This window comes from Watersipora subatra, chromosome 2 (genome assembly GCF_963576615.1).
Source record: "Watersipora subatra chromosome 2, tzWatSuba1.1, whole genome shotgun sequence".
Lineage (NCBI taxonomy): Eukaryota > Metazoa > Bryozoa > Gymnolaemata > Cheilostomatida > Watersiporidae > Watersipora > Watersipora subatra.
Window position 1 is genome coordinate 13,666,224 of NC_088709.1, and position 22,543 is coordinate 13,688,766.

General features: G+C 35.6%; 1 protein-coding gene across 1 annotated transcript; it reads left to right on the forward strand.

Annotated features, from left to right (window-relative positions):
* The first annotated feature begins 402 nt into the window (after positions 1-402).
* LOC137387559 (SH3 domain-binding protein 5-like) lies at positions 403-19,477 on the forward strand. Its single transcript, XM_068074016.1, has 10 exons — positions 403-488; positions 2,065-2,127; positions 3,511-3,639; positions 4,804-4,974; positions 10,187-10,317; positions 14,476-14,768; positions 16,221-16,336; positions 17,585-17,744; positions 17,882-18,031; positions 18,409-19,477. The coding sequence occupies exons 1-10, from the start codon at positions 429-431 to the stop codon at positions 18,552-18,554; spliced, it is 1,419 nt and encodes a 472-aa protein (XP_067930117.1). The 5' UTR covers positions 403-428; the 3' UTR covers positions 18,555-19,477.
* Positions 19,478-22,543: the final 3,066 nt, after the last annotated feature.

Below are 22,543 nucleotides of genomic sequence, written 5' to 3' on the forward strand. Positions count from 1 at the left end.
TCGACTTGGTGAGTAACTTACCAACTTTACAAAACTGATTTTTATTGAATCATTATGGTTGTGCAACCAAGATACATATCTACAGCTCCTTATACTCCAACTACTTGGTGTTGAGTATAAAGAGCTGTGGTACGGTGTTTCGACAATGTTTGTGAAGCTAGTACATGGAAGATGTGCTGTTTACGCTGTAGATATGAATAGAACTAACGATTATACATGCTGTTCATTTTATAATATTTTAATGGATAAGCTCAGAGAGCAAAACAACTACTAAAATAATTCAATAAAAATATGTTGTTATGTTTCCATATTTGTATAAATTGGATGTACATGTCCCTACTTTTGTAAAATAGTAAGCATATCCATTCAAATATAAACAACAAGTTAATTTCTATTTCTATAGAAAAATATTCTGTTGAAACAGCACGATGCAGCAGACAGATCCCCACCGGAATGAAGATGAAGAAATGTTGGATCCTCGTATTCAGGTATGGCTCATCACTATTTTAAACCATTCGTGATTCATAGCAAAAGTTTTTAGTGCTGATAAAAGCAGAATATAACCAGCAAAATGTAATATAACATTTGGTAGTGAAATTGTCATGAAACAAAATGTTTACTCTCAGCTGCTTGTAGAATTCCTTGATAGGACAGTGTACTTGTAACAAGAAAAAACCTCTGCATGTAATGTACTTGTTAAAAGCGAAAAGGTCTATCTATTCTTCAAGCTGAGTATTCTATGTTTGCTGTATCACTCTTTTTCATATGGGTAAATAAAGTTCAAAGCTCAGCCCTCAATAAAGCTACACAGTTATTACCTGGCTGTAGCTCACCAAAAAAACTTGCAGTTTTTACATTAATTACAGAAAGTGTATTGAATTTTTCCCTAAAACTCGAGACTATCCTGATCATACATAAAAGGCCCGAAAGGTGTCTGTGTATCCATGTCAATTGGAATAATAAGAGTAAGTACGACTGATATTATGCTGTATGGTACATGTCTATAACTTGCCAATGTATCTGAAAACAACCAGAAGTGATGTTCTGACGCAATGGGTTCATTTTTAAGTAGTGTAGTTCATATTCATATGAACAAATTTATGGCTATACGTTGCACCCCCACCATACGACATTAATTTGCTCCGGTGTTGGTATCGTAAGGCAAATATGTCGTGTAGAAGAGTATAGAAACCCATAGTAATTATCTAATGCAACACCCCCTGGAACAAAACATCAGAATTTTATATACGTATCATACATATTAAAAATTAATAACAAAATATTATGTTAAATATTATGTAACTATAGTTACCTACAGTAACTTTAGTGTACTTATTGGTTATGATCTGCAATAGACTGTAAGATTACTATGTGCAGTGCATACCATAGGGAGTTCTTACCTTCGAAACAGACGTATTACATAAACTTTGAATTTAGCTTACTAAACACACACCTACAGCTACGTTTTAATATGTATTTTACTAAACTTTAATTTTGTCATCGTCTAAACTTTTATCACCTAGCTGTTTCCAGTTTCGTTTTCACTACGACTTATAATGAATAACGTTGAACTGAGAGAGGGAGCATCGTATCTCTTTTAGGCGTTGTGAGAAGGATTTTGGTGAATAGTATATCGGCATCTTCAGTATTCCGACATACTATTCAGCACACCGACTGCCAAATTTGAATTTTGAAAGAATTTTTTGTTGATGTAGTGTGACAAAAGAAATCGTCTATGGCGGGGTGGGGGAGCATCGTGTTTTACATCGCAAGGCGACAACACCGTATAACAGAGCAATCGTAACCAGAGGTGCACTGTACTCTTCAAACAAGCTGATATGAAGTCCTTTGTTATCAAACGTATCTCTCAAATCGCTTGCACAGCTTATATCTAGCCAGCATGTGTTTACTAAATGATTTTTCCTACTGCATGAAAAATTATTTTTAGACTACAAATGATCTGACGCCTTTACTATCGTTTTCGTTCATATCATGTTTTCGTTGTTACGCCTTCACACGTTTTCGTATTGAATACTACAATAAATATTCTGCGCATATTTTCAGCACGAACTGGACCTGATGAATACATCGGCTGTTCTTATTAACAAGTTCGAGAATGACTTGCGGGTGAGTTGAGTAATTAGTAATAAAGTTAGTAAGAGAGACATGTCTAGCGTATATCCTGTTTGTATCTCCACATGACATCCTCTGCAGCCTGACGGATACACATGAGCATCATACACCCTTTTATCAACATCATGATTTTAAGTTATCACCTAATGAGAGCCGATCTATATCTGTTTAAAACAAATTTGTAGCGAATGACCAACAGCCAAGTGCTGTTTATATTATGAATATAAACAGCAGTTTATATACATAATATAAAGAGCGCTTAGCTGTTAGTATGTAATATGTATAATCTACTTATATATATTATATATACATGTTATATATATAAGTATAATATTATAAATATGTATAATGTATATAGTATACATAATATATGTACATATACATAATATGTATACATAGTATATATTATTATATTATGTACATGTATATATGCATAGTATATATAGTATAAGTAGGCCTACATGTAAATGTAGATATAATATATACATATTATATATACATATTATATAAATATATATAACATGTATATATGCGTATTAAATATACTATGTATATTTATATACATAATATATCTATGTATATATTTACAGATTTTACATTACAATTCGTTTGTATGTATATATGAACGAATTGTAAAGTCGCTTTACCTAGTTTATATAGGTATATGGACGTAGACGTATGTATATATGTACTGTATATATATATATCATTTAAGGGCAGCAAGGTACACATTTACAGTGTGGAGGTCTTCGCTGGCTTTTTGTCTCAAGCTTGCTGCCATCTTTATTTGGCAGCATTGCATAATTCTTGAGCCATTTTCAGTCTACAGTAATCCTCATATTTTTCAAACTAGTTGTTTTAGAGCTGCTTTTCTTTAAAACATGCTAATAGTGGTAGTGTTTAGTAGTAGTAGTACTAGTGCTAATAGTGGTATTGCTTGCCTAAGAAACCTAATCAGATGGCTTTGGATTGCATTCATTGGGTATTCAGCCCAATTGAATATTCAATATTTGGTATTCTATTGGGCATCAAAAATGTCTCAAACTGTTGTTCTACTTGAGAGACATTAAAAAACCGACATAGACAGTAGTTGTTAATAATGGTTTCGTATGTTCCTTTGTTACAAATAGTGTTAATATTTTATTTTAAGGTATGATTAACAGTATCATTAATAATATCCGTTTTATTTAATAATGTCTACAATAGCATGAATCTGCAAACCACTTGGTGCACATTTCCCTAAAAATTTGTAGACAACCCTTTTAAGCTGTAACCTGTTTGACGTCGCAGTTATAGTAAGTTCACAAACACCTGTGCAGTCTTCTCAGCATGTCTTTGCTACCATGGCACCAAGAGGTTTGTCTTCTCCTTTTTCAGCTGGCTCAGCAGTGTTTCCACGACTTGTACAAGGAATCAGTTGATCAGTTGAACAAGGAGGCTAGCAAGGTTGGTCGGAGCATCAACAAAGCGATGCCTTATTACGACAGCAGGATGAAGCTCATTGAGGTAAGTTGGTATCTGATCGGCTATCTGCCGTGTGCAGTGGCTCTTAGTTGGTATCTAATTGGCTACCTGCCGTGTTCAGTAGCTGTTAGCCGGTATTTGATTGGCTACTTGCCTTGTTCAGTAGCCGTTAGCTGGTATCTGATTTGCTGCTTGCCGTGTTCACTAACTCTTAGCTGTAGTACAGCATATACATTAGATAGAGGGTGTACAGGGGTATATCGTTCCATATTATATACACTGAATAGTACATTGTATAAAGGCTATGGTCTCTAGTGTACAACATATGAAATATGGCATGTGGTTATACTATATACTGCCATAAGGCATATGGTGTATGCTGCATAATACATGGTAACCAGGCATATAGTATATTATGGATAATACATGGTATAAAGCATATAGTATATTATGTATAATATATGGTATAAAGCATATAGTATATTGTATAATACATCGTATAAAGCATATGGTATATTATGTATAATACACCGTATAAAGCATATGGTATATTATGTATAATACATCGTATAAAGCATATGGTATATTATGTATAATACATCGTATTAAGCATATGGTATATTATGTATAATACATCGTATTAAGCATATGGTATATTATGTATAATACATCGTATTAAGCATATAGTGTATTATATATAATACATGATGATCAGAGGACTAACTCGAGGTTCATTCAAGCTATTAGTAGAGATTGTGTAGTTAGTAAACCCACCCTAGTACTCCTTTCTTATCAGTCTCTTATCATAGTACTGATATTATCTCCGATACTGCAGCTCTCTTTGGCAGACCATATACTGGCTATAATACACTAATATAGATATATGCCATGCCATTCTTTCAATCTATACCCTTGGCTCTATTCACTGCGTGCCATTCTTTCAATCTATAGCCCTGGCTCCATTCACCGTGTGCCATTCTTTCGATCTATAGCCCTGTCTACATTCACTGTGTGCCATTCTTTCAACCTATAGCCCTGGCTACATTCACTGTGTGCCATTCTTTCAACCTATAGCCCGGACATCATTGACTGTGCTCTGCATTTTCGTAATATTGGAAACCAATTCGAGTCACTTCCTTAAGCTGCTTGACTCCGGCCAGATGGGGTTAGCTCGTTGTTCATTGACTCTGTTCTTTGGTACACTAGACTCAAGATGCTGTGAAAGACGCTCTCATCAAATATGAGAGGGCAGTTTCTGTGGAGTCGGCTGCTCGGGAAGTGGTTGAGCTCACAGAGAAAGGTTATGAGGCTAAGAGGGAAAACCGATCGTTCAGCAACTTCACCTGGCAGGAAATACTGAATAAAGCGACGAACAAGGTAGTTATCTTCCCATTCTCCGCCGCTTCTCGAGTCTTCATCATCTTAACAAGTGTGTATTTATTGCCTCTCTTAGTGGAGAAATTTTACTTTTATTTGGTTTTCTTGGAGGAGGTGTTTGCAGCTTTTATAAAAATATAATCTATTCCAGAGCAACAGAAAGATGCGTAAGAGACAGTACATTCAGCAAGTTCAGTATATAAAATATATATATATATATATAAATCTCAAAGTTTGTCGCTTGTCTGTCCAGCTATACCGATTAAAATCTAGAAATTTTGGAGTCATTTGAAGGATTTGAAATCATGAAAGTTGCAACCGCTAGTTTGTAAACACACGCCTTGTGTAAACACAAGGCTAAACCATTTTCACCATTCCTATCGCTCTTACCATATGCTGAATACCCTTTTCGCGATTTCACACGCTAAATTATTAATCAATTCAGTGCGCCCTTGGATCACGATGATCTGTCATAAGATTTTTTCTGCCATGCTATATGGAAAATGGTGTTTTTTCACCTAATTAATATACAGGGACGAATTATTTTTCGAATTTTTTTTGCCATATGATATTAACATAAGTTCGCTCAGAATTAAAATTTGGCAGTCGGCGTACTTATTACAACGAAATAATAAATATGTTGATATGCTACTCGCTAATCCCTCTCACAACACCTGAAAAAGATATATGATCCTCGCTATCTCAGTTCAGCGTTATTCGTCATAAGTTATAGTAAAAACGAATTCGAAAACAGATAGGTTGTAAAACTTTAGCCTATAACAAAGTTGAAGTTTAGTAAAATACGTACTAAAACCTAGCTTCAAGTATGTGTTTATTCAGCTAAATTCATTTAAGTTAAATTCAACGTTTATGTTATACCTCTGCCTCGACGGTAAGTACTCCCCACCGCACATGGCCTACTGCATCAAATACATTGTAATGTTGCATTTTTTTCACCATTAAATACACGAAAATTATTATAGGTAACTATAGTCACTAAGGTTAACATGTTGTTTTGTTACTAACCTTTAATATGTACAGTTCGTATATAAAATTGTGATGATTTTCACCAGGTGGTGTTTGCATTAGATAATTACTATGGGTTTCTATACCACTCTATACGATATTTTCGCCTTGCGATGCCAACACTGAAACGAATTAAAATCAGATAATTGTATACCAAATAATTTTTCATTGTAATCGTAGCAAAACAGACTTTATTTAGAGGTTGCTTGCTAGTTATTTCACATTTACATTTAAACACCTTTACAGTTGTTTTATTTATTTTCTCAGTTTATTTTAATAACACTTTTTCATGATATGAAGTTTGAAAGTAACAGTTGTTTGAAACAGTTTGAAAACCATTACAGTTGTTTTATTTTTTTCTTAATTTATTTAAACTGCACAAAACACTTTCTCATGATATGAAGTTTAAAAGTTGGAATGGTAACTGTTGCTATATGTAAAATAAAAATAAATTTGCTATATAAATACTTTTTTATTACCCGAACAACGCCAGGCATTCACCTAGTTTATATATATATATATATATGTGAAAGGACACGTACATCCAGTATCTTGTAATAGCCCTTATGCATGATAGCTTCTTCTTTGCCTGCTTGGTGTTTGTTTGGTTTCTTTGTATTTGTTGGTGCTTGTTTGCAATTATGGAAAAAACATTATTTCATAAATTATTCGTTATTGGTTAGTTAGTATAATGTTGTAAGCAGGGTAGGCCCTAATGCTAAACAAGTGAATACAGAATTCGGCTTTTTAGCTTCCAAGTTGATACAGAGGTCAAACATGATAAGCTCATCAAATACAATTTGACACATGGTAGATCAAAACACTGATATCCTTATGTTTGTGGTAGCCCTTGTCTTTCGCTGTCAATCATTTTGAGATTGCTTGAACTGTTTTATAATAAGAAAACCCATTAAAGACCAACTTGTACCAAAATTTTTGGTAGTTTTTATAACAGTATTTTTCTATAATTCATGATTGTTTTTGATGTTCGAGGTGATGACTGCCAGGAGGTTTCAAGATTAAAATCGACAAAACCTGATCACAGTTAAAAACGCTCAGATCAAGCAAAACTGCGATTATGACATCTATAATTGCGAAAAGACCGACAGAATAAAGGCACGTAATGCTGCAACTTGAACACAACAGCCGATATCAACTATAACATTGATAGCAACTACTGACATTGTTTCACACGTATTTTTCTTCTGAACATTTTAACCGCAATCAAATTTTATCAATTTTAATCTTGAAACATCCTGGCAGTCAGATCACTTCAAACATAAAAAACAATCACAAATGATAGAAAAATATCGATATTTTCTGATAAAACTTAATAAAGTTTTGTGTAAATTCATATTTAAACCATAACTGTCACGAACAACTTTTATCGTAATTACTAGGTAAATCAGACATGCTGATTCCGATTTTGTACTCAAAATAAAGATTAGTCCACTAACTTTCAGAGTAATGAAGGCTTTTTTACAGCCTTTTAATATCGGTCTTGAAAACAACACGATCGGCACAATAAGCTCCGCCCATAAATACGTGACGTAACCTAGCTTTTTAGAAACAGAAGTTAAGTAGGGATGTTTAGACCGATTTAGAATAATAGAGATGGGTGTTTTAAAATCCATTAATATCTAAATTCAGCCTTAAAAATAATATCAGTCTGTTCTGAAAGGTAGATAAGCTCTTTAGCATTGCATATTTTAAAAAGTGCGATAACAACGCTAGCTTGTGAAAAAACCGCGCTTTTTGAGCTCATTTTCCTCGGCGTTCGGCCCATTTAAACATCATGTAACAAGCTACGAGCAATTTTAAATAGTTTATATACCTTTCATAAAAAAACTGAAATTATTTTACAGGCTGGATTTAGATAATAATGGGTTTTAAGACACCCATCTTTATTATTCCAAATCGGACTAAACATTCCTAACTTCCGTTCCTGAAAACGCTAGGTTTCGTCACATATTTATGGGTGGAGCTTGTAATGCCGATTGCGTTGTTTTCGAAACGGATATTGAAACGCTTTAAAAAAGCCTAAATGACTTTGAAGGTTAGTGGACCAATCTTTATTTTGAGTACAAAATCGGAATCAGCGTGGCTGATTTACTTAGAATATACGATAAAAGTTGTACGTGACAGTTATGGTTTAAACTGTCTTGCAAATTAGATGGTGTCTTTGCAAGTCGTAGACACAGAAGCTTAATAAAGCGTCTCGTTCCACCGGCATCCCACTTACTCTTACCTATAATTTCCTGCTGATGTTTTCTATATGCAAAATTTCTGATTTGATCGCATATTGGATAGTTAAACGATACTTTTGTGGTTGTTTTTGTCGATATTGTTGTGTATTATTAGTTGCGTAAATTATCGCATTTATGAGCTGATGGTTTCCAGTAAAAATGAAACTAACTGGTCACTAAAAATGTTGCCAATGAACTTGAAAGATGCATCTTGCGGAACCTGATGGGGTGCGCCACCCCTCCACATCGACTAAAATAAAATTAGGGTGTTATTTTAATTAGAGCCCTAAATAGAATATTTGGCTACAAGCCTGTCACAACAGACCCTAGTTTGAGTGTTTGTGCAGCCTGTTGTGACATGCTCTTGGCTGTGCAGACGGAATTAGTCCTTGCTGACAAATGTCAGCAGTTATCACGTGCTTGAGTACAGCCGAACAAGCTATTAGTTTATGGATTGAGAGGCCTGTGGGTTTCCTGTTCCCAGGAACTGTCAAAGTATTTTTGAAGACCAGCTTTTTAGAATGGTTTCCCATTTAACCAAAACTTTGTTTCGTAGAAATATCTTTTGTAACAGGCTCTATGCATATCCCTGAAGGCTGATTCACTGTATATCACAGTATGTCTGTTAATCCCACAATATATCAGTGATCGTCCGTGATAACATTGTTCACACTATCACAAATCCATCCATGTTTATATCATCGAATAGTCCAAGGTATAGAGTTATCGTTATACTACGCGGTCACGAAAACGATGAAATACTAGTACCGCAGCAACTGTCACGAAAGAAAATAGGTATTAGGCAATCTGCTCCCGCCAATAATCATCACCGAAGAGGTACATATTGCGCAGGCTGTCGTCGTTGCTCGGTGAACTATCAGAAATGTTTGACAGCTGCAATCTTTCCCGATGTATTCCTGTTGCCTACGATTTACGGTGCACATAGTCGACAAAAGGACAGCGCTGACACACGGCAAGAGGACAACACCGACACACAAGAAGAGGACAACTCCTACACACGGCAATACAGTTTGAACCAGTCTTTGGTCATCATTTCAACCACTAATTTCTTCCTGTGCTGTAGGGATATGTAGCCCTCTAGCCAATATGATTTAGCTGTAAATTTAAAAAGATAACACTATCAAATAAGAGATACAGTTTACGATGTGGGCGCGAGCTCACTATCACATGATGCCCTGGCCAATTGATGAAGCTTCCCACAAGTGTGGGATACAATGACCGGCTGCATTACTAGGAAATACGCCTGCTTATGAGTATTTGATTAGTTGTGATAATGAGGCCTACAACCTGGAATAGTGCAGCAATCTATGAACAATCGCTTGAAAGGGTCAACATACTGTCTATGTTTACATTCCAGAGGTATGGCCTGATCTGAATGAACATCAGATGTTATTGAGAACATCGTCACAGTGCGAATTACATCGCTTTGTTATATTGTATTAAAATTATAAATCCTTCGTGGATGTTTCGCAATAAAATGTTTTACATTTGGGCATATGCTTTTCATTTTGCATAAAAATAGCGCAGATTCTCATCCTACACAAACATTCATAGTAGCTATGCTTGGATTAGTTATGGTTATATATGGTTTAATTGATTGCTAGTCTCTTGGGTCACGGGCTTAGTGCAAAATCCTCCATCAAGTGTACCGGTACCCCCTTTTCTTTCGTAGCTCATTGCGGAGGTTTATAATGCATATGGAGGGTAGGTAAATTATCAACAAACGTCTAGAGCTGGCGATGACGTACCGGTACATGTCCTGTACTCCTCAAAGTGACAAACCTAGTCTACTTTTTTGTTTTAGCTTGTTGTTTGTGGTTTTTGTAATAGAAGAGCTGACAGTTTCATCTGGCAAAATTTATAATTATCTATTCTAAATAGATTAGTCTACCTCCCAGTAACTGTCTCCCTTATTGCAGCTGCTTGATGCCGAGTTTGAGACAGCACAGTGTGAGAATTGCCTGCTTCAGGCAAACCAGTTGCATGCGAGTGCCCAATCAGCCGTGAGGAAACAGCGCCAGAGAAACAGGAAGTCTATCGTCAAGTCAAAGTTAGTATCTTTTGTTTGTTAGCTTGTTCAATGAGTGTAACGGAAGGTACATGGTAGAGTTTTTTAAAAGTAAAACTCGATAATCTTCTTGTGATGGAATTTGTAAATTTGGATGGATTAGAATTAGTGTTTTGATGACACCTAAAACTGAATCGCACAGGAAGTGAAAAAGAGACATTGGTTTACGCGTCAGCCATGCAACGAACGCTTTACGCAGCACACTAGAAGGGTCAGGCGTCTGCGAAATCGTTCATCCTTGATTTTTATAGAAATCAATTTTTACTTCGATGTTTGTAATATAAATTGTATATTTTAGTATTTATTTTTATTAACTTTTTCGGGACCCAATTTTTATTCAAAATGAGAGCTTCTGTCACTTCAACCAGTTGGCTCTATCTCTTTGCTGATTCTTAGCAGTGCTGGTGAACTTCATGTGATTTTCAAACATTTCATCATTGTATAAGATGATATGATATACCCTTTAAAAAGCTAAAATCACAGCTGTGTTAACAAGTGTTAATGAGTTAACATTGTTAATGAGTTAACAGTGTTGAGAAGCAGTCTCCAGTCTCCTGTTATGGTCAATAAAATACAGAATGTGATAATAATAAAGATTCAAGTAGATTCTTTTACTTCCAACCTTCATTATTGTTTCGAGCCGTTTGTACTTTTAACCCATTCAAATCAAATGGAAATCGATGGTAATGATCACTTAGCCTACCAACTGGTTGCATAGAGATTAGTTGTAATCTAATTGGATATGATTGGCTAGTCTACTGGTAAGTTCAGAATCAATCTTTCCATTTATATTTCCTATATATAGGAACACAGAACAGCTATTGTATACTGAGCGGTGCTATTTATAGAAACAGCACTCACGGGCCTTCACAATGTCAGTTTCGGCGGCTGCTGGTTTACAAAAGTTGTAACCTTGATATGTGCTCGGTATGCTAACGGCTACAGGCCGTTCAGTTGTAGGAGTAAATGATTCGTTATCAAAATGAAGGCCCTGTCAGTGATCAATTTCAAAATCGCTGGGAGCGTCTGCTGCTGCCTAACTCCTGGCAGCAAGCCAGATTGACGAGGCATAAATTGCTTGTGAGAAGATTTGTCAATCCAGCCTCATGGACATACTGCTAACATACGTCCTTTAATATGAAAAAGGAAAAGTGGTACATCCTGCTATTTTTCAGTATATGAGTCAGCTTTGTCTACAGCCATATAATTCTTACTCACAACCAAGATGCCACCTTTCCATTGGCCTTAAGAAATGTTAAAAATAGCTACATGTATCGTTCCGTAAGTATCGCCCCTAAAATAGAGCTAAGCTCTCCACACGACGCGCTTAAATGTAAGAGTGGCTTTTGCACCCGGTAAGAGTTTCTTAACCAGTTTTTCTCGCAGCCAACTGCCGGTTGGTTGGTGTGGTGGCCCCGGTGTACCTTTCAAAAATGGTAAATATTGTTTCTGGGTAATGCTGTGTCGACAATGACAAGAGTTTCCTTCCCATGATAGGTCAACAACAATGATATTGTAGTCAACAACAGCTATAGTAATAGCGGTTTATGTTCTCAGATCACTGCAGCTGCTGGTTGTAGGATATCTGATTGCGCAATCCGTAACAATAGTCAATGATGATGTCATCACATTCATCGGCTGCAGCTGTCACTCATGCCATGCATCCACTGCTGTCTCAGACAATTACTTGGCAATATAACTGAGAAAGCAATCAAAAATTTGTTGCTTTATAATCTTCCATTATTATTGTTCAAACTCACCAGAGTTCTGGCTGAGGACATCAAATGTAGAAGATGTGTTTATTCAGTAGCCTACAACTGTGCTGCAACATCCAGCGGCGAATATACATAATATATAAAAGGGCTATTAACAACGTAGTAAACTTTTTGAGAATATAACACATATTTAACATTTGCTGATCATGCTCATAGGTGATTAACTGATCAGTATGATGTATGAGGATAGGTGCTTAGCTGTATGTGGATAATCAAAATATTTACTTTCAGTCTTTACAATTAAATTTGATACTGTTTTAAAGATTGAGGCTTGCTTACAAATGTTGAAGTGAAAGCCCAACATGGCCATTATCTAGATAATAGCTGCCTTGGTCATTATCTGGATAATAGCTTTCGCCATTATCAAAATAATAGTGGTTTATAGTGGATCAAATTTCATGGGATTTGCTACTGATCCAAATCACTTTAGCAATGTGATTTGTGGCCCCCAAAAATTCTTGTCAATTGAGCTTGCCTGTGTCATTAATTATAAGTCATGTTAAATCACTGTTGTAACACAAAAATCTTACCAGGTTGGATTTTCTATTTAAGCAATGGTACAATATTAGTAAAACAAAATGGAAACATTTTTTCCTCCCAATTCTCTTCTCTTACTACATACCCAATCTCATCCTCTCTGACTTTGACGAGCTGGACATTTGACAAGAAATCAACATATTTGACAATGTCTAATGATATTACAGCTCAGTGAGTTCATTTTCTGGAAAATCAATGACTGGCTTGATCATTACCCATCATGAGAGAGGGAACAGCTTCCTCCTAGTTGTCCTCAAATTCGTTCCTTTATCTCTGCTAGTTTTTTCTTTACCAGATGTTGATCTCATCGTGTCGACAACCAGTGCGTGATTCATATCTTTCCATGGTTGTTAGCTTTCATTCCGAACAAATAGCACAAGGAAACAGGAAGTTGCTGAGACATTTTGTTTCTTGAATATCCAGCTCCTTTGTACATACTTATACTCACTATGTTTCCATGATGTGGATTTGGAGTTATGCGCACTTGAGTTACTGCGTGATAATTGTTTCAATGAATATTCTTATATTGCGGATTGACGTAGGCGCTTAGTTAAAAAAGGTAAGGATTTCTACGCCGGAGGTCATATATCAATGCATTTGGAACTGCGCAAATCGATATAAGAACGACTGAAGTATAAAAAGTGTTTAAAATGGAATAGCTTGCATGGCATTTGCTTGCGCATCAATTCCAAGTGCCGTTTCCATCTTTCGCATACGTGAAACATTTGGTAAAAATTTATGAGTAACAAAACTCGCTTGATTTGCTGATTTACAGCCAGTTTCCATCTTGAGATGGTACATAAATTGTGGATAGAAACAGTGGCTGATACAACATCGATTTGGTTGTATAACCATGTCTGCAACACGTTGACATTACATGCCTACACTAACCTCGTAGCGTTATTGTCTGTTTGTTTTTGGTAACAAGATATGTTGCTTGTGAACAGAAGAGGTGATCATTCACTCATACACTCTAAAATCAACACCATAACTTTCGCCATCAAAACAACTGGGAACATTTTCCTGGGAAATTCTATTCTTGTCTTTTGTACCACAGCTTAGTGCATTGCCACTCCCATTCAGTGATGCTGCCGGCAGCAGGTTTGGAATGCGTTCAATAGAATTAGGGCAAGGTCGACTATTGTTCGCTTTTATTCAACGGCTAGTTCGTCTCATTGGTTATTATTATTAATATTGGTAGTCCACACTCTCTTTCCATTTTGTGCAGGTGCTGAAAACAATAAATCGTGTTGCAAAAATTATTGTCAGTACTGAGGAAAATAGAAAACGATTGTTAAAAATTATGGCGCAAGATAAACCAATCAGATATTAATTTTAATAGTGTAATTAAATTAACCAATCAAATATTAATATTATGTGGGATAGACCAATCAAATATTAATATTATGTGGGATAGACCAATCAAATATTAATATTATGTGGGATAGACCAATCAAATATTAACATTATGTGGGATAGACCAATCAAATATTAATATTATGTGGGATAGACCAATCAAATATTAATATTATGTGGGATAGACCAATCAAATATTAACATTATGTGGGATAGACCAATCAAATGTCGTAACCCACATTAGCTGCAATATTCCCGTTTTGTCGAACTTTAGTACATTAAATTGCTTTTGTTTTATCATTTAATTCGAAGTGTGTTATTTAAATAAACAGTTAACTTGTATCACCTAATAAATAGAAGTAATTAGACTCGCTATCATTTAGAAAGTGTAATTATTGGCTTTCTACGAAAACTTCTGATGCTTTCTAAATTTCTGATGATTCTTAGCAATTCGGGTGCTTTTATTTGACAGACAATATTATGAGATGAAATCAAAGTTTCACCACAAGCTAGAAGCTCAGAAAGATGTAATAGCACGAATAGAAGAGGACTGCTCTACTGCCAAAACCTACTACTCACGTTCTATGGCCAACTTGGAGATGATCAGCAACGAGATTCACAGCAGACGTCAGCTCAATAGTTGTAGCAAAGACGGCGCCGATGCTGACTATAGGCGTGACGCTGAGAGTCTTGATACCAATATGATAGTAAAAGCTGTTCAGAATGAAGATGTTAATTACAACTCGTCAGATGTCCCTAATTACAGTGAGTCACCTTATTTGGCAAGACATAGCAAGTGATTGCTGCTTTACAGATGTAATAAGGATGTTTTACGTCTGTTTTGACACAAGTTTGTCCCATACCAGGATGTTTTCTGAGAAGTTACACCATCGTAATATATACATCTGTTGACATCTTTGTACGCAATTTCATGCTGGTACATCAAAGCGCGACTAGGGCAGCATCGGTGTCACTATTTTTGATGTTTGCTTTTAGGTTCAAGAGTTGAAATTGATAATTTATTTGATATGGTGAAAAGTAATTGTTCTCGTGTGTTGATTGAATTCAGTTTCTGTTTCTCATACAGTATCTAAGTATGGCACTCTGTTCTTTCTACTGCTGGATCTTTTTATATTTACTGTTGCTGCATTGAATATTTTGGCATGGTCATATGAGGAAGAAGAGTGTGACACGCGTTAGCTCTATCGTTAGCTCTATTTGGTAGAAGACAATTTTTAGAGTCACTAGCGTCATATTTTGCAATTATGACTAAAATTTTAAAAAATAAATACCAGGATTACACTTGTCATCTAAAAACAAACTGCATTTCCTAAGTTTTTTCGGTAATAGTAGCTACGTAGCTGTCTTGTAAAATTAGAAAAACAGGAGTTGTTTGCATTACGCAAGTTTTCCTATATATTGATTTATGTTGTTTTTGGGCCTGGAATCCTGTGTAAAAAAATAATTATTTTGTCTTTACAACCTAAGGTAACACACAGACAAATCAACTCATGCATTTGGTTCATTTACATGACATATATCTTTGGTCATAGGTTTATGTTTCTCACATCTCGTGTTTTTCAGCAACCATGTACCATGTACTCAAAAATGGTTAAATACAGCCAATTTTTTTCCTTGCTATTTAGGTGATTCAACTTTTGTAACTTCACTTGATCTCACCTCAAAATACTCTGTTTGAGCGATGTAATTCATGAAACCAAAGTCTTTGAAACAGAATGAGCATTTAATATATAGTTATATATAATATATTTAATTGTATAAATTTATTCATTAATAAAATATTAATAAGCAATATCATTAATGTTAATAGAATTTACGTAACTCTTGCAGTTGTCTGAGTATGCACTTGGATGGATACCAGTTTAGAATAAATTTTCATAGAGCCTTCTTTAAATGGCGCTAAATGGAGGAGACATCGTCTGTTAGTGCAGTTGAAATGTTTTCCGCATAAAACTGTCTTATAATAAAATTATGTTTCTACGACAGCAATTTTAGGTTTATTATTATTTTCTATTTTTTTAGGTAATCAGTTTCACATATTATGCCATATAATCTTATTGAATATAGTTAGTTGCAGATAAGCATGTGGTCAATCACTCTGGGATACCTTGCTGCAGATAAACATTGTCTATTTTTTCATGTAGATAACTTTGGCTATATTTTTCGCAGATAAACATGACACATATTTTGTTGTAGATGTTTCTGAGCCGTTCACCGAGTTTAGTATGCAACCATCGCTGCCGGCAGCTAGTTGTTCTTTAAACCGTTCTTCAACATCAAGTGACTTCTCATCAACATTCAGCATCCAACAGGTACATGTAGTTCTCATCCTTATGATCGGTCCCATGACTACACCTGTTATACCTGTCACTTGCTTATGGTCCGTCCCATGACTACACCTGTTATACCTGTCACTTGCTTATGGTCCGTCCCATGACTACACTTGTTTTACCTGTCACATGCTCTTCACGCAGGCTCTCAAGGGCCTTTGCTTTGATTACCACTCATGTGATGTCAGGGCTATCAGTTGCGAGCTTTTATGCACTTCCTCCTATATGTTTGTTTCTTTCTCCTAGCCTGTACAATTATAGCTGACCTTTGGGTTAATGGGAGTACACATTGCATAACCTAAATGCTAACTTATGTCCAAATCTGCACAACAGATGATTGTTTTCATTGCGCAGGTGATGCAAATTTGGAGTTGTGCACACATTGAGTTATCGTGTGATAAGTGTTTTGATGGACATTCGCGTGTTGCTAAAAAATAAAAGGATTTCTATGCCAGATCTCATAGCGACGCATTTGGAACTAATGAAATCGAAATAAGAACGAATGAAGTGGGAAAAATGTTGAAAGTGGAATAGCTTGCGCATCATTCACAAGTGCCATTTCCATTTTTTGCAAGCATGAAACATTTGATAAAAATTTGTGAGGAACAAAATTCACTCGATTTGCACATTTTTACCAGTTTTGTCTTGGGGATGATGCGGATTAACCGCGTCATGGAAACATGGATTTGACTCTAACCTATGAAATACAGAATAATCACAGAAAAGAAAAAGTCTTACAGCGCAGTCAAGTTCATTTCCATAAGGTCAATGTATAAAATTATTATTATTTGATACAATCCCTTGAAGATCGAGTATTAGGTCTGCAGAATGATAGCTGTGGGTGTTTTAAAGAATCACCCAAACAATGGCTCTGTATCTTGGCTAAACATTTCCGAGTCCAGCTCAAGGGAACCTCGACAACTGGAAACATCCCCAGTTGCAGAAATTAGATATTCCGGTCATTAAATTGGTCATTCCGGTCACCACCAGTGGCCTTTTTTGGCGATTGAACCCCCCCCCCTCCCGACCTGTAGTTTGCAGGTCAGGTATTCTAAACCACTGGACCGCAACCGCTCTAATAGAATTTTCCCATCTATACATTCATCCAATGTTGAAAAACAGGAAATAGAGCAGACCCTTCATGTGTGAGCGAGTAGTTATTTAAAAAAAAACTATAATTTTTGTAAAAGGGGAAGTTTAAATTTAGCCAGCTAACTTATTGTGCTGTAGTCAGATGATGGGAGCTCAACCGCAGCCTCTACAATGGATAAACGGAGCGCTAGCTATGCAGATATCACCCTGCTTCCATCTGATACGCAGCCCCTGAGTAAACCGAGGTCTAACTCAGCGCCGTCTAGCTTCAGCAAAGGCACATCAAGCGATGTTTTGGGTATGAATTCAGTCTTATTGTTGTCCGGAGTAAATACCTTAGTTATGTCATAGAAATTCTACTATTGACTCGTTTCGCTTATTTCTGTCTTAGTTGCTCATTAACATTAAGGCATAATTTTACATTTATGGTTTTAGATAACTCTATGGACTCTTTGAGTAACTCCGTGCTAGATGATCAGTGCTTGGAGGACGCTCTTTCCAGTACATATTTTAAAAATGAAAACAGTGAATCACCACGCGTTGCAACACCTCCATGTCTTTCTTCGTCTCAAATATCTGTGAAACGTGAGTAATGACCTTCAATTACCTTAATTGAGTTGAAATGGTTTATTGTATTTGAGTAGTCGATGTGCTCAGTCTGATAAACTTCCTGAATGCAAATAACCAATACGTAAGCACTGCATACTGGTGGATATGTTAACAAGTTACTATTGGCTATTTCATTGATATTGCAGCTGCACAAAATCACTGCGCATCACCTAAAAATAATTCTGTTTTTATAGCAGTTGTGTTTACTCAATTCTTCGGTTTAAGTTAATCAATGGATGTTAGTCGGGGGTTCCGATTTTGCTTTTGTGTGCCTCGCTTTTCGCCAATTTTAAAGACTTTTGTATGACGAACAACCGTGACTCTTCTCACAGTCCTGTATGTTTTATATTTAGATCACGACTACTACACGCTTCCCTCACAACTCTCCGGCTATCAGAAACATTACACACTGAGACGGACATCTGCCCCAGCAGCGAGTGTTGGCCCTCAAGATGTTAAGAAAATCTTCAGTTTGTTGCGAGTCGATGACAGAGTTTAAAAAATGGCAGTCGGACTTTGATATTTCGTTTTTCATTAATTAATGAACTGTTGCCTTCAATTAGTCATACCTGTTGGTCTTGGTTTCATAGATGTATCACACATACTTTGGTCACATGATCCGCTTTTCATAGATGTATCACACATACTTCGGTCAAATGATCCCAGTTTCATAGATGTATCATAAATACTTTTTTTAAGTGGCTGCAGTTTCATGGATAGATCACACGTTAGTCGAAATGGTCCTAGTTTTATAGATTTATTCCACAGAATTTAATCAAATATCTAGGCCACATTTAGGCAAGCGGGTCAAGTAACTTGTGTGGCTGTGCTTTAAATAAAACATAATTACTGATATTTTAAAGTCAGATGTAGGAATAATTAAGAATATAATTTTATAAGACAATATAAGAATATGTAGAATAACTAAGATAAGAGTGGGTGGGATTGCAGCACTTGAGTTACCCATGCTCAATACTACAGGCCTGCCTGCCCCTTTTAAATCAATCAGTTTCACATTACAATCATTTAATCTTTTGCTGTTTGTATAATATATGTGCAATATATATTATATATAATATATGTTGTATATATGTTGTTATAATATTATAATATAATTATATTATAATTATTATAATATATATTATATTAATATATACAGTATATACATTGTATATATTATATAATATATTACGTATATTATCATATATATATTATATACACATATATTATATATAATATATATATTATATATATGAATATGCTAGTCAATTTGTGCCTTTGAAACATTTAAATTTTTACATTAGTCTGATGGTCTTCAGCAAAATGCTACTTTTGTAATCTTGATATTTTGTATTTTCTTTTAACAATGTTGTGCCATGTTGGTGACAATCGTGCTATATAATATATATTTTATTGTATATTGTTAAATCTGATCTTGACTTTGCTTCGAACGTCGTCGGGTGCCAAGCAACAAAAAGTTCAAAAGTTCCTCTAGAAGCAGCCGCTGTTTCTATCCATATACTAAAAAAGCAAACCAAGATTTAGAATTGATTGACGCAAATGTATATGACCAGCTTGGAATGGCATGCTGACTTTGAGACCCGCCATGAGTAACCCTAAATTCTAAAATACCAGTGGTAAAAACTAATGTGGCCTTCTCTATATGATTTATGATTCTGTAACTTTTGAATGTAACTAACAGTCTGGGCCCTGCAGCAGTTCTTATGCAGTAAAATATAACTAAACTCCAGCTTACCGCACTTCCACCAATCACATCACAAAATATTTAATCATATTGGCTTATTCCAAACTTGCTCAAACGTTTCAAAATCCTGCACAAACTATGCCCAGAATATTAGTATTTATCCTTCCATGCATGTGACAAATATCGCTTTCTGTTTCGTGACATCAACATACTACATCCACCTAATATGTTACAGTTTATGAACTTTCTATTATTACAACCTTCAACTTACTCTCCTGGTTCCTCCGCAATACTTTTAGATTACCAACTTTTAAAATACATCTGTTCGACTCAATAATAGTTGATTTCTCTTTTTTCATTTTTTTCTTCCTTTTGGTCTGTAGCGAAAAGCATCATTTTGCTGACGATTACCAATGTCAATAATAAAAAGTAACACATATATAAACAACTTATAAAAATTGTAAAAACTCAAATGCTAATAAATTAGCTCATCTGAACATACGAGAACATTTTCGGAGTTATCCTTACATTTTAGAGCGATAACTTCTTATTTGGTGCCATTTTTGATTTGGTGTTTGTACTGTTGTTATTGCTCTATATATAAAAAGCACTTGCGCTTTGTAGTCAAGTATTACTGCCTAATGAGATACTCACTACAATCCCATGCCTGAGGGGTTGGTGAAATCCTGGTGAGTTTGTAACGTGACAATGAGTCTGGTTGCATGATCTTCGTAGTTGTAGCTATAGCTAAGCCTTTAGTGAAATGTTCGATGTTTCAGATAAACAGAACATTCTAGAGGAATCAGTAAATGAATAGCAATACGAAAGGCTACGCTTTCAACTGACCTTTGTTATATCTATTATAAACACCCATTTGGAGAGGTTACAAGGATTTATGTGATAAAACATCAGACTCTCATGTAGGTCGCTGATAGTATAAACCCTAGTGACTCATCAATTAAAAAAAAACAAGATTTTTTTAGCTGCCGACAGCAGTTTGGTTTCTTTCTGACCTTAAAGGCGCTCTGATAAACAGGCTCAGAAATGCTAGTCAAAGCATCGTATGATTTTGTTGAGTGATAAGTGATAAAGTGGCTGATTTTCTTGTTGAAGCCCAAAAGTTAGTAGGCCTATTTCTTTTTACGAATCGTCGGACCTAGGTTTAATAAAGTCTTTTTTAGATCTGAGGTGTGTTGTTACGCCTGGTCTAGACTTATTAGTCTAATGTTGTTAGTCATTTTTATTATTTTTTATAAGTGAGAAAATTTTGGTGATGACTAAAAATCTCATAACCATTTGTGTGTGACTTTTAGAAAATTGTGGTGATAAATTAAGAACTTCAAATCGCTTAGCAATTACCTCAAATCTGAGCACATTACATGTACATTACGCCTAAATTTGAAGTCTTCCTTTGCATGATGCACTGCCAGCAGTTGACACTTCAGCAACATTGACATTTGATCTGAGTACCTCTTAGGATGTTTTGCCAACAAAAAACTACCAACATCCATAACACTCTACGCAGTACATAGAGGGATCACAATTTCAAGTGCCAAAAGTTACATTCAAGTGCTACAGAATCGTAAATCATATAGAGAAGGCCCCATTAGTTTTTCACCGCTTGCCGTTTGTAAAACTTGTGTGAAAATTGAATTGGCTTGTGTTAAAAATAATGTATGCATTTTGTAATTCTAACTTTTATTGACTTGGGCACTTTTAAATGTGACAGGAGGAGGTTATAACCAAAACTCTATCATATGGTTGTGATGCAAAGTGAAAGATCTGGTTACAAAGAAAAACTGTCCATTGATAGCATTAATTGTTGGCATTTTTTAGAAAAAAACATTTCCAAGCTTCCCTTCACTTGGCTTAAGGATGTGATTGCGTCAAAAAAGTTGATCAAATGAAATTAAGACCAATAAAAGGCTAAAACATCAGTTACAATTTGATGTCATTTTTGTCTTTGTAGACTAGCCCTGTTCAGAGATATAAATGTTTGAATAAAATCATTTTTTGAAACGCTTAGGTTCGAGTGGGTGCTTTATTCGTGACGTGTATAATAGTGATACATGTGAAAAGAGTACATGAGCGATAAATATAAGATCTCTTCTTTAGCCAATCATCAGCACAAAATTTTTATATAGGTCATAATAAATGTTATCACTGCTAAAACGGGTTGTCTATGATCTTGAAGTTAGGGGTTTTACTCAATTACTAGATCGCCGCATTGACGTCAATATTTACTCAATTAATTGACATCGTTAATTTACTGAATTACTGCAACTACACATTTTATTGACGAACAACAGAGTTATAACAATGCTTCACAACTTCACAACGTTGTATAATTTACCCCAGACTGACTTATCAGTACCATTGTTAAATGCTGTAGACCTGTCACCACTTTTACATTCTTGTGCAGGATGTTCAACAATGACAATTGGCAGTGCAGAAATTTTTTCACAGCTTTTGTCTTGAAGTGTAATGCGGCAGCTGCCAAATGTTTAGAAAGTGGATCACTGTACTTACATTCATATCTGTATGTTCCGCTGCAGGAACAGAACTATGCAGCCTGCAAAAAGAGCCATGGTATATCTACGCAGGACACGTTATAGACATCCGATGCTCAAACTATGTGACAGGAAGCACATCTGATGACACATTCGAATGGACGGGAGATTATTCATTCGTCACTGTAGCAACTGATCACCTTCAGCTGCCAGTCAGCGCTAAATGGCGAAATGTCGGCAAATTTGCCCTGACTTGCAAAGTGTCTCGACCCC

Coding starts and splice junctions, on each gene's coding strand:
- LOC137387559 (XM_068074016.1), top strand. CDS start 429: ATGCAGCAGACAGATCCCCACCGGAATGAAGATGAAGAAATGTTGGAT. Junction 3,640..4,803: donor GCAGGATGAAGCTCATTGAG/GTAAGTTGGTAT, acceptor TTGGTACACTAG/ACTCAAGATGCTGTGAAAGA. Junction 18,032..18,408: donor GTCTCAAATATCTGTGAAAC/GTGAGTAATGAC, acceptor TTTTATATTTAG/ATCACGACTACTACACGCTT.